We start from the raw sequence: 16,067 nt of genomic DNA on the forward strand, positions 1-16,067 counted from the left end.
CCTCAGACATTGCCTTTAGTTTTGACATCTAATCTCTTGCCTTGTGACATGTAATAATCAGTGTCCCTATTTTACATTTAGGTGGTTGTTCAACATGTTCATTTCGATGGGCTTGGAAGAACTAAAGATGATATCATCATTTGTGAAATTGGAGATGTTTTTAAAGCTAAAAACCTCATTGAGGTAAGTGTCATCTCTACTTGATGTTCTTTTCCAGGCTCTTTTGAAGAACTTATTTATAAATCTCTTCCTCTCAAAGCACAGAGCACACTGTCCCTAGCCTCTCCACCGGAGACCTGCCTCCTACCTGAGAGGGAACATTGGCAACCCCCCCCACTGCTGAATCCCCTCAGTTCCCGGGGTGCCTCCTACAAACTTAAGTGGTTTGTACCTCTTATCTCTCTTATCCTAGAGAAAGAAATGTCTGTTCTCTTGTCCAAGGCTGGTCCAGCCTCTGCTCTTTGTCGCTCTTCTAGCATCATCACAGGAGCCGATGGGATCAGTGCTCAGCCCTTCCCAGGTACCATGCTGAGTGCTGTAGTGTGTCCTCTCCTCCAGGACCCTCTGCAACCACACGCGAATGAGTGTGGGGTGTATACTCTCTCATCTCAAGGGCTTTACTCTGTTTGTGGAGCACTTTCCTTCCCAGACTGTACTTCTTTCTCCTCTTCCTGGGGATTCCTTCTGTCCTACCCTTGGGACCACATGGAACATATCTAGGTGAGGTCCAAGAGCAGCTTCCTTGTGGCCAGGTCCAGCTGGCTCCTTTCAGTCCTTATTTTACTTGAACCTACAGCAGTGCTTGGTACTGTGGACCATTCCCACTTTAAAAAAAAGATTAAAGTGATACATAAGCACAATTTTTAAAAATATATAAACATATATATATATATATATATATATATATATATAATATCAAATGGTACAAAGGTTACTGAAATGAAGTGTACACGTTTCCCTACCTTGGCCGATCCCAGTCCACTCTCCAGAGGTAACATGGCTAACAGTTTTTTCTGCATCCGCCCAGTTATGTTGTACATGTGTGTTGTACACATGTGTAAACATATGTGCTCTTTATTTATTTTCTTCTTATTTTTGAGTTAGAGTCTCACTCTGTTGCCCAGGCTGTAGTGCAGTAGCGCATTCACGGCCGCTCCGGCGTCGACCTGCTGGGCTCCTGCAATCCTTCCGCCTCAGCCTTCCAAGTATCTGGAACTACAGGTGTGTGCTACCACACCCAGCTAATTTTTTATTTATTGTAGAGACGAGGTCTCACCAAGTTGCCTGGGCTGATCTCGAACCCACGGGCTCAGGCAATCCACTTGCCTCAGCCTCCCAAAGTGCTGGGATTACAGGCTGAGCCACTGAGCCTGGCCATATGTGTTCTTTAAACAGTAGTCTCATTCACATTTCTTTTTTAACATCGTCAGTTATGGAGATCTTTTCACATCAGCACATACCAATCTGTTGTCTGCATGGTACCTCATTGTACACACTTAGTGTAGGGTTTTCCATTGATGGACATTTAAATTAATTGAGTGTCTTATTCTTACAAACAATGCTGCATAAACATCTTAGTGTACATATGGCAGTATGTCTGTAGAATAAATTCCTAGAAGTGAGATTACTAGATTAGAGGGTGTGTACCTTATCATTTTCACTGATACTGCCATATTGTTCTAAAAAGCGATCACACCAATTCTCACTCTTGCAGCAGTGTATGAGATAGCCTGTTTCTCAAAATTGAATGTTACTACACCATTTAAAATTTTGCCATTCTGTTAGGTGAAAAATACTATCTCATTGTTTTAATTTGCATTTATTTATTAATGATGCTTTTTTTTCTGTTTGCTGGTCATTCTAATTTCTCTTTTGTGAATTAATTTGTTAGTGTCTTCTGTTTTCCATTGGGTTTTTAGACTTTTGTTAATTTGCAGGAACTCTTTGCATATTAAAGAAATGATCACTTTGAAGGTTTTGTTGAGTGTGTTTTTCCTGCTTGGTTATTTGCCTTTTGAATGTGTTTCTATTCTTCCTCTTCTCTGAGGTTTTCTCTTACCTGTATTTCAGTTGTTCTCCTGGATTGCTTTCTATCTCTTCACAGTCATGCTAAGGCTCCATTGTCAGCTTCTTGTTGCTTTTCCACAAGATCAGCCTTCTTGGTGATCTCCCACACCCCTGATTTCAATTACAGCCTAAATGTTAAGGGCTCCTGTGCTCTGATTCCAGCCACTTCAGTGTTGAACTTTAGCCCTGAATATGCAGCTGCCTACTAAACATTTCTTCATGGAATTGCCACAGACAACTCCAACTTCTTGTGGCTAAAATCTGAAGTCCTCATCTTTTCTGCCTTCTGCCCTGCCTGTCCTTCCATCTCTATCCCTGACTTCTCTAATGGCGCCAACCTCTAGCCAGGTACTAAGTCCAGAGCCACAAGTTTCTGTAGCCTCTTCTTCTCATGTGCTCCACCTAACCAGTGGCCATGTCCTCTGGCTCCTGCCTGGGAAACGTGTCCAGGGTGCATCCTCCCTCTACCGCACTGAGCTGCCTCCACCCTAGCTCCTGGGGCTGCTACTGGAGCCCTTCCTGCTTCTTTCATGTGTACGGCCGTCTGAACAGAACGTTGTATTCATCCATGTGGCCAGTTCTCTTCTCACAAGGAATTTTGATACTGCCTCTTTCCTGCTGGAAATTCTACAGTGACTCCCTTTATCTGCAGGATGGAGCCTAAACTTTTCTCATCGCACAAAGTTCTTTCTTACTTTGCTTCCTGAGTGTCTTGCCTGCCTTGCCCTTTTTCTGCTGTCCTTCTAACAAAAATGGACTCCTGGCATCAAAAGTGGCAGCTGTTGACAATGAAGAGAGGAAAGAAAGTTGAAAAGTGGTTAGAAATGGTTAGAAAATGAAAACAACACAAAAAGGCATGCACTTCTTTCTCATAGGGAAACGTGAAAAAAAATTTTTTTTTAAAAACTGCGTGCTCACACGCATGTCTCTGTTTACCAAACATAATGACTACTCACAGTGGCTTGTGATACCTTCCAGAAAAACATGCTAGGCAGTGAGGGGTATGTGTGTACCTTAATTACATTTTATGTTTATGCAAAAGAGATTATGTTATGCACACTCTTTACATCCTCGGTGTGTTTTTTTACTTTGAATATGGATTTTTGTTACCCCCGTGGTGCTTTTTCCATTCTTTCAGGCACTGGTCGTGGCGGTACTCACTTTTCAGTGATTGTGACTTAGTGGCGTCAAGTAGTAAACTGCCTAGTCATGTAGCTGTCATTTTCGTCGTGTTTCTGTATCTTAGAAGGATGCTTTCTCTGGTTTGTTTTTTTTCTCTCTTATAGGTAATGCGGAAATCTCACGAAGCCCGTGAAAAATTGCTTCGTCTGGGAATTTTTAGACAAGTGGATGTTTTGATCGATACATGTCAAGGTACATATTGTGCGGTAGTATCTTTATAATTCCCTTTCCATCCATCCTCCAGGATCACAGAAAGGCTATGTGGCCAGATATAGGTAGTGCCTGAAGGTTTATCAAATAGGCTTGGTAGTTAGCAGTCTCAGGGAAGGGACTGGGTTTTTTTGGGAAGGAAGAGGACAAAGTCTTGCTAATTTGCCAGGCTGGTCTCGAACTCCCGAGCTTAAGCAGTCCTCCCACTTCATCTTCCTGAGTGGCCAGGACAGGTGTATGCCACCATGCCTGGCTTAGGAATGGATTTTTATATCAGATGGAAGGAGGAATGGTGAACTTTGCAGATAGTGGACTATACTGGACTACAGTGAGGCTCTGAGAATGATTCTGAAGGAGGGCGCCAGGCTGCATTCACCGTATCCCAGGCCAGCGGCTGTGCAGATGGGCTCTGGCAGACCCCATCTTCATGTGTGCTTTAAAAAGAGACGGGAATCCAATTCCCGTTTTAGTTTTTGCTCATTTTCTTGTTGCTGTGTGATACCAGGCAAGTCTCAACTTAGTCAACATTTATTCTTTTACTAATGAGTACCTGCTATAAGTCAGGCCCTGTTCAGGCACCAGGATACAGATACAGCAGCAAACCAAGCAGTCTTCTTCTGAAGGAGCTCTGGTCAGGTGGGGCAGGGTTGGAGGACAGACCAGTATGTGTTGACAGTACAGTTGACATGTTGTACCATATGGGCTTAAGGAGGAAACTCAGCTTCATCTGGCCAGGGTGGGAGGAGACCAGCAGGTGTCCTGGAAAGGGTGACTGTAAGCTGAGACCTATTAGTAAAAGGTGCTTGAGTTAGTGTGGAGAGAAGGGCTGGCAGTGAGGGAGGGATGCAGGATGGTTGGGTGGTGGACCACAAGAATGCAGATTTTGAGGACCAAGAGTGATCAAAGTAAGGCAGAAAAGTAGTCAGAAGATCAGATCATGGGGCACCTGATCTATCTGGACAGGCATGAGCCACCATATCCAACCCTGTGTTTTGATACATCCTACCTGAAACACTGAAGCACATTTTTTGTGTAGAGATGTGCAGTATTTTGATTTTGTGTGGGAGTATTCTCAAACATTAAAATAGATAGTATCTTCAAAGGAAATTGTAAAATAGAATGAACCTTCAGACTGTTTTCTGTCTTGTTTAGCAAGGGAGCCCAAAATACAATGACATTCTAGCTGTCTTATTGCTTGCTACTTTTTTTTTTTTATTTACTTAGGTGATGATGCACTTCCAAATGGGTTAGATGTTACCTTTGAAGTAACTGAATTAAGGAGATTAACAGGCAGTTATAACACCATGGTTGGAAACAATGAAGGCAGTATGGTATGGTAGAGGCTTTTTTCCCCTTATATTGGAATTTAGAATTGGGAGCTTTAAACTATGGCTACACTGTAAAAGCTGATAATAGTTTCAGAGCTCTGTTGTTTTATGTACCTTAAAATGTTATTTGTGGTTTTTCTTTAATCTCCCTAGAATTGATTATAATGTGTTTTGAATTGTTTGATAGCAATATTAACATTGGTAATTTGTAATGATTTGGGGAATGTTTATATTAATATTCTCTTGTTTGAATTCCTTTATATTCCAAATCTGTAGATTTTAGAGCTTGAACTTCAAAGTTTAAGGTTAGCTTGTCCTTTGCATTTTTCAGGTTTGCCCATAGGATATATACACTCAGCAAAGCCATGTTTTAATGAATAAAAGCAATTACAGGCAGTTTCGTTCACCTATGCCTACTCTAGCATGTCTCCCTTGCTTTTCTCCCTTCTTTTCTCTAATAAACTTTGTTTAAAAATTAAAAAAGGGGGAAAAAAGGCAATTACAAATGAAAGGTCAGATCCATGGTCTACATTTTTGTTCTGTTTTTACAAAAGTCCCTTAACCAGCATCGTCTCTATCCAAAGTTCTTGTTCCTTCAATTTCAACCACTGCTTCTTTTTTTCCTCCTAGGTACTTGGCCTCAAACTTCCTAATCTCCTAGGTCGTGCAGAAAAGGTGACTTTTCAGTTTTCCTATGGAACAAAAGAAACTTCATATGGCCTTTCCTTCTTCAAACCACGGCCTGGAAACTTCGAAAGAAAGTAGGAAGCCAAACAGATCATTGAGTACACTGGCCTGATTTAAAAGTTTAAATAGGTGGCTTGTTTGTGAAAAGAAACTTTACAGAATCAACTGCCGCTTCTGCAGTATGACAACATGTTGTAGAGTTCCTCTTGGAGACCGCGGGCGTAGTTTTAAATCTTTTGATGTAAATGTGTACACGTTCTAATCACTGTTTCAGCTTTTTAAAGCTCTATCCCATTGTCTCCTAGTTTCTCTGTAAACTTATATAAAGTTACTGGACAGTTCCCTTGGAGCTCTCTTCGGGAGACGGACAGAGGAGTATCAGCCGAGTACAGTGTAAGCTGCATTTTAATCATTCCCTTTGTGGGCTTGGGTGAAAATAAAGTGCTTTTGTTCTTAATTCCCAGAAGCAGCAAGAGGGAGGCAGGGAGAACACAAGCCCTCTGCCCTCCTCACCAGCTGCCTCCCGTCTGGGCACCTCTTCTGTAGTTGAGTGCAGGTTGCCGAAGGCCAGAATGGCTGGGATCCACATTGGCAGCTCCTTACACTGATCCTCACTACCTGTGGCAACATCTGCTTGTCCTTCCCCATGTGTGTTAAGATCAACAGTTTCTGATAGCCAGCAGAGTCGCTTCAGTTCACTGGAAGGTTTAGTAATTGGTCACACCTAATTTTATGTCTAGAAGGGTAGGATTAAATGCCACAGATGGAATTAATATTATTTGACCTTTTCTGAGCTTTGTGATGATCTGCTCTCTTTCCATTCTTTTGTCCACTATTCCTTGCTTCCCCCTCTTGTTCTAGGCTTTAGTTAATGAGGGAGGCCATGAGATGCAGTATTGCATATGAGTAGTCCCCATGTGTAGACTTCAGACCAGCAGCATCAGCCTCACTTATGAGTACATTAGAAATGCATATTCTTGGGCCCACCTTGAGCTGCTGAATCTGAATCTCTGGGAATGGGCCACGCCCCCTTCCAAGAAGCCCTACTGAAGCCCTGGAGACAGACCACCTGCCTTGACTCCCTCTAGGCCTCTAAAGGTCGTGTGACTTTGGGCAAACACTCATCTCTAAAATGAAGGAAATGCAGTCTCATAGGGCTGTTGGAAGGATTAAATGAGAAGAGTAGGTAAAGCTCACGGCACGTTGCAGGCACTTGAGGTGCATCAGCAGCCCGTGATCTTTACACACCAAGGTCGTGAAAACTCTGAGCACACTCAGGTGGACCAGGTGGACTTCAGGCTCAGGATGTGAGCATGAGCATCTGGGCATGCTTGCACTTCCGTTTCCTTTCCTCCGGGTGATAGCCTTTCCTTGTCTAGAAGCAACAGCCCTAGATGCCTTTCTGCTCTGATACAGTCCTCGGATGCCCTCGGGTGGGAACATGGCGGGGACGCCTAGGGCACATTCTGCCCTCTCCAGCCCGCCATCCTCCGGCAGGTCTCCAGGTGCCAGCAGTGGTTAGGCCCCTGGGAGCTTTTCCCTGGTGTTCCCCTTTATCTCTTTTCTAAGCCTTTTAAAGAACAGACTCTTAGGAGAGTGGAAACACCTCAGTTCTCCTCAAGGGATAGCAGAGATGAGACACCAAAGTATAGACTTTGTGGAGTAGATGCAAGTGGAGGGGAGGAGGGAAATGGAGGGTGGAGGCCTTGTAGCCAGCAGCCCTGAAGCTGAGTGAGCTGAGCTTCGAGAGGAGAGGACTGGATCATTCTCACTGTGGAGTCCTCAGGTCCCACTTTAAGGAAGGGCTCACTGCCCTGATCATATGCTGCTGTCTGACTCACCTGTCTATACCTGCTGTTGTCTCCCCTGAATATTAATATCCTTTTTGCTTCTTTTTTGAGTCAGGGTTTCACTCTGTCTCCCAGACTGGAATGCAGTGGCACAATCACAGCTCACCACAGCCTCGACCTCCCAGTCTCAGGCGATCCTTCCTCAGCCTCTCGAGTAGCTGGAACTATACGTGTGCCACCATGCCTGGCTAATTTTTTGATTTTTTTGTAGAAACAAAGTCTCACTGTGTTGGCCAGGCTGGTCTTAAACTCCTGAACTTAAGCAATCCTCCTGCCTTGACCTTCCAAAATACTGGGATTACAGATGTGAGCCACCATGCCCGGCTGTGTCTTTTTTACTAAGAGCTACCTTATAAGGAACAAAGAAATGACTTAGGTAGCTCTGTACCTTCCACAGGCGTTTGGGAAAGGACCTGAATCTCAGGTGGCCTGAAGTGCACAAATGACAGGCAGGCAAGGCTCTTCCTCCGTGCAGTCTCTTGCTTCCCCAGTGCCTGGCAGGATGCCTTTTGGGTGCTCCATAAGTCGTTATGCTGAGGTAGATGCCCCCAGGTTCTTGCTCTGAAAGCCACATGGGGTGTTCCATGACTCTGATGGTGCCTCACCCCACCCTATGGCCTTGAGTTCCCTTGCAGGCCTGAGGGCTACAGAGAGTGTCCAGTGTGGAACATCCTCTGAGGAGTATGGGTGACTTGGCTTCCTTGTGAGTTAAATCACCGTCGTACTTCCCAAAGCTGCCAAACAACGTCATTCACTGCTCAGAAAGAACACAGGCATTTCTCTGAGATGGGAATCTAAGACGAGTGTGACAGCCTGCGGGACAGGTCCCACTTGCTTAGACTCAGAGCTCACTTGGTTTGGCCTCCAACTACAGGAGTCAGGCATGGTGGCGCATGCCTGTAGTTCCAGCTACTTCGAAGGCTGAGGCAGAAGGATTGCCTGAGCCCAGCAGGTCAAGGCTGTGGTGGCCATGAGCGTGCCACTGCACTCCAGCCTGGGCAACACAGTGAGACTCCGACTCAAAAAAAAAAAAAAGGATACTCCTAACTCTTGTTGAGCTCTGGCTCCTTGTTCTCAGCAGGTTAGGCGAGTCAGCTGGGTACTTGGCTTCAGACAAGGGTTTGGGCAGACTGGGTAGGGTGTGTATCACATGTCTTAGGTGCCTTATCCTTTACAAAGAGCTGGGGAAGAGACAGCACCTGTTGGTTTCAGAGTTGCTGCAGCTTTCAGATTAGTGGCCCTGTCTGCTCACGTGGAATACAGTCCTGCTGCTTAGAGCAGTATTTCCTTTGAATTCACAACTTTCTCCCTGCTTCCTTGGTCCTTCCTCCCTCTGTTCTCTTTCCCCTTCTTTCCCCCTCCCATCATTTAACAAATATTTAGGTATTTAGCCAATTAATTAGTGATCCCTGATTCCAAACAGTGATTTGCAACCACTTCCGCAAGCATGTGTGGTACAGAACGGTGTCTCATTTCTGTGTGTGTTTGCAGTTTCCCATATGGAAGACCAGCCACACTGTCAAATGGGAGGGCGTGTGGCGAGAACTGGGCTGCCTGTCCAGGACAGCATCGTTTGCTGTTCGAAAAGAAAGTGGACATTCACTCAAGTCATCTCTTTCGGTAATGACTTTCTTATTTGAGTAAATGACTTTGTTGATGGACCGTGCTATACACTGGGCGCTCTTTGCCTGGTGCTCATAATCTTTGCCAACATGGGGGGTTGACTAAAAAGTGTCCCCAAGATTGGGCAGTTAAGACAGTGGCTTCTAGCTGTCTCTGGGCTTGTTTTGTTCTGCCTCAAGTTGTCTTTTCCAAGCAGTATCAGTGGTAATGGAGAAAGGTGTGTTTAAGAGCTGTCTGTGATATTTTTGCTTTCAAAAATAACTAGAAAGCTGACTGAGTTGACTTAGGCCAGGGTACTGAGCTTCTTTAGAGAATGAACCCAGTGACAGGTTGTAATGAGCAGGATTTCTTTAAAGTCTTGTTCTCGGTCTCTGTGTCCTTGTATATAAGATAGGGAAATCATACCACCTTCCTTCAAGGATTTTTATAAAGATGACATGATTTAGTAGTTGTAACGTGCTTTGCACAGACCTCAAATCTATTCAGTGCTCAGTAAGTGTTTACTGTGATTTTATAGAACTGTTTGAAGTACCCCCATTCAAATTTCTTTCAGCATGCCATGGTCATTGATTCTCGGAATTCTTCCATTTTGCCAAGAAGAGGTGCTTTGCTGAAAGTTAACCAGGTAGTGTTCTTTCCCTTATAACCTCTACAGGGTGAGGGGAGCCGTCCCTGGGGGTGGGGAGTCACACAGAGTGTTCACACATGTAATAGTGAACTTTCTTGTTGTAAAATGCTTCTGGAGTTGCTTGCCAGGATCATCAGCCCCACTGTCAGGACTCCTAGCCTCAGAGTTGCTTCTTGCTCCCTGCAGTTTCGTCTTGTCTCCTTTCACAGAACCCCAGGTGGGGATAGGGCTGTGGCATCTCCAGTGGGGGCATATGATAAGCCAGGAGGAGTGTTGGGATTTGGTGCCAGCGATGTCCTGGGTTCCCTATGAAAGAGCACCTGAAGTCAGGGATTGTAGCACACACCCCCAGGAACAGGAAGGTGATAGCAGTAGGGGACGCGGGCACTGTTTGCCTGCTGCCCATGAAAGAGCAGTCTTCAACCACCTAGAAGAAGCGTCCTCCTCAGATGGTGTTGGAAGCAGGCTGTTCGTCTGTCCTTCACTTTCTCTCTCTGGTTGGAGGCAGAGGTACGGAGATAGTCCTCTGTTGTAAGATAACAATGGGGCAGGTGCAAGGAAACACTGACCTTGGTGGAGGCAGCGGAAGATAGTGAGGGCGTGAAGAACCTTGAGGTCTCCCTCTCCAGCAACTGCCCTGATGCTATCTGGACAGTCAGGATGGAGTTTCTAGGAGACAGTGTTTTGCCACCTTTGAAAAAATGCAAAACAGCAAAGCTCAGTCATGACTGCAGAAACATTGTTTAGCAAGACCTGTGAAAAGTCCGTGTGCTCCCTTTGACCTGAGGTTTCTCCCATAGGAGCTGGCCGGCTACACTGGAGGGGATGTGAGCTTCATCAAAGAGGATTTTGAACTTCAGTTGAATAAGCCACTCATACTCGATTCAGTGAGTATCTGGCCAAAACATGTCATCTGCACTATTACCTTCATTTTTGGGATCTTGTCCAAAAATCTTAGTTCCTGAATATCAGAAGCACAAAGGGGAAGCTCGCAAAGTAATGCTTTCAAGTGAAGTGCTTGATCTTTCAAATTAGCCAGAATTGGAGATGCTCTCGGCAGGAGCAATCATTATTTTTTTAATTAAACTCATTTCTTAATTGTTATACACAGGATCATGAAAGAGCCCCTTCCCTCATCTCAGGGCCTCGGATTGGGGTGGCTAGAGGGTAAGGGGTGTGTGCTTTGCCTTGAAACGTTGCTTCCTGGAGGTTTTGAGTCTTCATTTGTTTTACTGGGTCTGTGGGGCTCTGGGTACTTTCTGGATTTTTAAAATCTTTAGTCCAGTTTGGTTAGTTTCTCCTGATTCACTGGATTCTGATCTAGCCAGGGGAGCCCAGGTCGGGAGGACATCTGGTGTATTTCTCAAGTCTTCTCAGCACCAGGGTGGCTGGGGCTCCTCTGCCCCGCTGCTGCTGCTGCCTGGGCCCTTATCCACCTTAAAGCTTGGGAGTAGGGAATGGACTTTAGTGAAATGGTACCCGCAGCTGTTTCTAGACAGTTTATCTTGACATAATCTCTTGCTGCTCCTGTTCGTTACTGGACTCATTGTGATTTAGACTTGGCACCTGCCTCCCCTGCCCCTGCCATCTCAGGGGCTGCCCAGGCTGGTTCTCCATGGCACTTGCTGCTGTCATCTGCTCTCTGGTTCGTCTCATTTTCCCTTCCTTGGTTTCCTTGGCCGTCGTAGTTGTGTGCTTCCACTCTTCACTTTCCCCTTCCCAGGGCCCTCCACCTCTTGTGCGTCGATTCTTGTCATGCTCTCCCCACTCTGCTACTCTCTCTATGGCTGCAGCTACCATCTGTGCTGTGACTCTGGCTCACCTGCTCTCTCTCCCTGGCCCAGACTCTAGTGCTCCTCCTGGATGTGGCAGCTCCCTGCCTTGCAGATGCCTCAAATTAACGTGTCTAAAACAGATCTGATCACCTTCCTCCCAAAATCTTCCTGACTTGCACAGCGTTCGCCCAGCTGCCCTTGAACTTCCTCTGACTGCTCTCAGTCCTCCCCCTCAGCCACGGGGCCCTGCCCCTCCTCCCCTCAGCACTGCCCTTCCTCACGGTGCTGGGGTTATGTTCCAAGTCATCTCTTCTCCTCCCTACCCTCTGCTTCCCCTTTTCCTGAAACTCAGGCCCTACTGTATCGATTTCCTGCGTAAGACATTTGTGCTTTCTAGGTGTGTGCAGCCCTTTCTTCTTCATGACAATCCCCTCCTCTATGCCTTGGCTCTGGGGGAGTGCTTCTTGTGAGGCCTAGGCCACTCTTACCCAGGCACTGGTGCTTCTTCTGGCCTCACTCTGTCACTGCCTGTCACTCCCTTTGTTCAGCTGTCATTTGGCCACCCACTCCCCGCTTGAAGACTTCGGCCCAGGCGTGTATCCTGCAGGCCTTCTCTAAACTCCCAGACATGGGTGGGGGCTCCTCCACTGTGCTTGTAGCTCCTGTGTCTATCTTATGGGAGCACCCATTCGTTCACCTGCCCACCTGTTCATCCAATACATGTATGTCAGCTGCCAGGCACTGTCTGGGCACTAAGAATATATCATTGAGTAAAACATAATTCCTAGGCTGAGGCAAGAGGATCTCTTAAGGCCAGGAGTTTGAGACCAGCCTGAGCAGCGTACAAAGAAAAAAATCATATTCCTGCTCTCAAGGGACTTACTTGCTAGAGAAGGAAAACCTACAAGCCAATATGTTATATATAATTAAGGAGATGGTGGTGTTATGAAGAAAAATAGCACAAAATAAAGGAGTAGAGAGTGACCAAGTGGGGGCGCTGTTGTACTTAGGATGGCCAGGGAAGGCATCTGATAAGGCAGCATCTGAGCACAGCCCAAAACACAGTGAGGGAGGGAGCTTTAGGACAACTGGGTCAGGAGCACCAGCGTGCCCCAGGACCAGCCGGAGGCTACTGCTTCCCAGCAGGGAAGGGGTCAGAAGGGGAGGAGAGCTGCAGTGGGGGCAGGGGTGGAACTGTATGGGGGAGGGCCTTGGAGGCTAGGGCTCTCACTTCCATGCTGGACAAGCGGGCAAGACCCCGGGGCCTTCTGCACAGACACCTGATAGGATGATACCTGACCCAGAAGACAGCGCCATCTGCCATGAGGACAGGAGCTTCTGGGGCCAGGGGAAGAGTAGGAAAGCAGGCAGGTGCTGCAGGCCTCTAGCGGACAGCAAGGCCAGGGCCAGATGGGCAATGCTGAGTGTGGTGTGGGGGAGGAGGGCTAAGATGTGGAGCAGGTGTCTCTGGTGTGGCAGCTGCCATTCATGGAGGTGGGCCCTGAGGAGGAGCTGGGTGAGACAGTCGGGCACTGACTTGGACATGTTGTTATACGTGTGAGTCTGGATGTGAGGGTTGGTCAGACTGAATTTCAGATGGGCACTATCTCAGCCTCAAGATGGCATTGGAAGCATGGGACATGGGCCTCCCGAGCGTGAATAGGAGATGCAGTTGCAAGGCTGAGCGGGACAGCCAATAGAAGTCAGAAGCTGAGGGTAGACAGTGAGGGGGCAGAATAGGAGCAGGAGGAATTTTAGCTGGCCAAGGAGGGGGGAGTAGGGGTGGGAGAGGAAGGAGGAGTGGCAAGTTCAAGTTCAAGAGGCAGTAGGCTTCTCTGTCCTGCTGGTGTGAGAGGATCGAGGCATCAGGAACTGGAGGGAGGAGCAAAGCCCTGACTGGGAGGCTACGTGAGAGCTCTGGGTTCTGTGGTCACAGAGGTCAGTGGCGTGTGGGCATGTGGGCTGCTCCTGGTGGTTTCTGCGGAGATAGTCAGGTCCAGCATGCCTCCCTGTCTGGCTTGCCCTCTCATGCTGGCCATGATGGGGAGGCCAAGTTGCTCCAGTAGTATCAGGAGCGCTCACTCCCTCTTCTGTTGAGGGAATCTTGGGACCATCTCACTGCGAGCACAGTGGGTGTTGCCCAAGCTGCTCAGAGCCCTCGTGGAACCACCTACCGAGGGTGAGCCTGCTCTGCAGTTCTCGTCTTCACACCCATCTAGAGCAGGGTTGAGACTGGCCAGGGATTATCTCTGGGAGTGTCCCAGCTCAGTGGCCCTCACTTTACTCAGCAGCATCAATCAGCACGCCAGGCTCAGGGTGGGTGTGTCCTAAATGTTGTTGAAAAAATAGTTCAATTTATCAGAGTAGAGCATTCAGTTTGGACAGCTCGGCCCACTTCCTATTACAGTCTTCATCTGTGAGCCTTTCTACTGAAGCTTCTAAGAAAGAAATCTCTGAGCAGCTTTGAAGGTAGGAGTTTGCAAGGCAGAGTGTGTGGAAGCCTGTTCAGTCTGCTGCCACAAAGGCACGGGGTGTGGATAACCCAGGAGAGCCTTAGTGTGCTTGAGGACACTGTTGAGAAGATTTTGTGTCGTAAAGACAGGATCACTGGGCTTGGGTAAACTGCTGCCTCCCACCCTGCGAGAGAGAGGGTCTGGCCCTCAGGGTGGGTCAGAACTATGTCTGCAGTGTGTAGGAACCATGTAGCCTGCACCTTCTTTCAGCCTGAAATGCTGTGTGCTCTTAATCCTTTCACATCTTCAGGCCCCGATGACGAGGCCCAAGCAGATGCAGACTCACTTGCCCAGGCTCTGGGCTCCCTTCCCCATCAAGCATGACTTGTCTTTGTGGTGTCAGGTTGGAAACTGTGCCCTGCTTGCCCTCCATATGTCTGGATTTGGACTTTGAAGTTGAGTGCTTTGATCGTATCCACACAACACTTGGAACTGTGGAACTGTAGTTCTTCAGCTGCACAAGCTGGGAGCCCTCACACCCTGACACAGGGCTGTGCATGCCCGGGCTTTCAATATGGCCAGCTTTCTAGTTGCTGATGCTCACTGGTATGAGAGGAACGCTGGAAGAAGACAGCTGTTTGTTTGTATTTGAACAGGTTTTCTCAGCATCTCTCTGGGGTGGAATGTTGGTGCCCATTGGTGAAAAACCGTCAAGTATTGCTGATAGGTAAGTGATAAGTGAATGAATGATTTGCAGATGTTTTCCTTTGGATCTTTTTGGTTGTTATTTTTTACAAGAAATTTTTAAAAAGTTGAATTATTTAGCAGAGCAGTGTTTCAAGTTTTACTTCAGTTTTTTCTTAAGCTCATTTCAAAATATCTAGTATGCCTCATATTTAATATTTTTTTCTTTTTGTTGAGGGGGGTTACTTTATGAGGGGGGACCCCAAAAAACTTGGAATTACGAGGGCGAGCCCCTTGTAGTACAGGCTTTCCCTCCTAGGTAAGTGTTCTAGGAACCCCTTGGCATCAGTTTACCAGCTAGTGTTGTGAAAGGCAGTGTTCGGCTTCAGTGAATTTTTTTTTAGAGATTCCTTCAACACATTCGCCCATTTCCTGAAGGGAGATTTACGAGTGCACCTACCCACACAGTGCTGAGTGCTCGGCAATTTTTGACCAAAAACAGCATGACCCTCATGTCTTACCCTCCCTATTCACCCGATCTCACCCCAAGTGACCTTTTTTTGTTGTTTCCGTGGATGAAGAACGTCCTCAAAAGGGAAACATTTTGCTGATGTGGAAGAGTGGAAACAAAAAATGACAGAAGCACTAAAAGGCATCAGAGTGAACGAGTTCAAAAGCTATTTTGAACAGTGGAAACACATCTTAATAGGTATACTGCATCAAATGGAGAGTACTTTGAAGGTGACTGAAGTTTGGGGGAATTTTTTTATTTGTTTGTTTTGGGGTTTTTTTGAGTTGGTGTCTACTCTGTCACCCTGGCTGGAGCGCAGTGGCACACTTACAGCCACTGCAACCTTGACCTGCTGGGCTCAGACAATTGTTCCACCTCAGCTTTCCAGGTAGCTGGAACTACAGGCATGCATCACCATTCCCGGCTAATTTTTTGATTTTTTTGTGGAGATGAGGTCTCGTCAAGTGACCCAGGCTAGTCTTGAACACCTGGGCTCAGGCTATCCTCTCGTCTCCACCTCTGAAAGTGCTGGGATTTTTTTTTTTTTTTTTTTTTTTGAGTTGGAGTCTCACTCTGTTGCCCAGACTGGAGTGCAGTGGCATGCTCCCGGCGACCGCAGTCTAAACTTGCTGGACTCTGGCGATCCCTTTTGCCTCAGCCTTCCAAGTAGCTGGAACTATAGGCGCGCAGTACCACGCCCAGCTAATTTTTGATTTGTTGTAGAAATGAGGTGTTGACAAGTTTCCCGGGCTAGTCTCTAACCCGCAGGCTCAGGTGGACTCACCTCGGCCTCACAAAGTGCTGGGATTACAGGCTGAGCCACCGAGCCCAACCAGTGCTGGGATTACAGGTGTGAGCCACCATGCTTGACCAAAGTTTAAATAAGTAAGAATAAATACACATTTTTAAATTATAAATTCTGGGTTTTGGGGGCCCGTCCTCATGTTATATTTTAAAATCTGTATTCTCTTGTTTATAAAAGAATATAGTACAGCTGGGCTCGGTGGCTCCAGCCTGTAATCCCGTGCCTTTGGGAGGCTGAGGTGAGTGAATTGCCTGAGCCCGCGGG

General features: G+C 46.9%; 1 protein-coding gene across 1 annotated transcript in view; it reads left to right on the forward strand.

Annotated features, from left to right (window-relative positions):
* Window positions 1-16,067, forward strand: part of SAMM50 (SAMM50 sorting and assembly machinery component) — a 33,994-nt gene that overhangs the window by 5,116 nt on the left and 12,811 nt on the right. Inside the window, exons 3-11 of the mRNA XM_008052904.1 lie at window positions 82-183; window positions 3,354-3,441; window positions 4,684-4,790; window positions 5,418-5,548; window positions 5,780-5,867; window positions 8,816-8,944; window positions 9,501-9,572; window positions 10,376-10,462; window positions 14,460-14,530. Coding sequence (XP_008051095.1) covers window positions 82-183; window positions 3,354-3,441; window positions 4,684-4,790; window positions 5,418-5,548; window positions 5,780-5,867; window positions 8,816-8,944; window positions 9,501-9,572; window positions 10,376-10,462; window positions 14,460-14,530 — 875 coding nt within the window. The remainder of the gene's footprint in view (window positions 1-81; window positions 184-3,353; window positions 3,442-4,683; window positions 4,791-5,417; window positions 5,549-5,779; window positions 5,868-8,815; window positions 8,945-9,500; window positions 9,573-10,375; window positions 10,463-14,459; window positions 14,531-16,067) is intronic.

This window comes from Carlito syrichta, unplaced genomic scaffold (assembly GCF_000164805.1).
Source record: "Carlito syrichta isolate Samal-C Ts95f unplaced genomic scaffold, Tarsius_syrichta-2.0.1 Scaffold287654, whole genome shotgun sequence".
NCBI classification, from domain to species: Eukaryota; Metazoa; Chordata; class Mammalia; order Primates; family Tarsiidae; genus Carlito; species Carlito syrichta.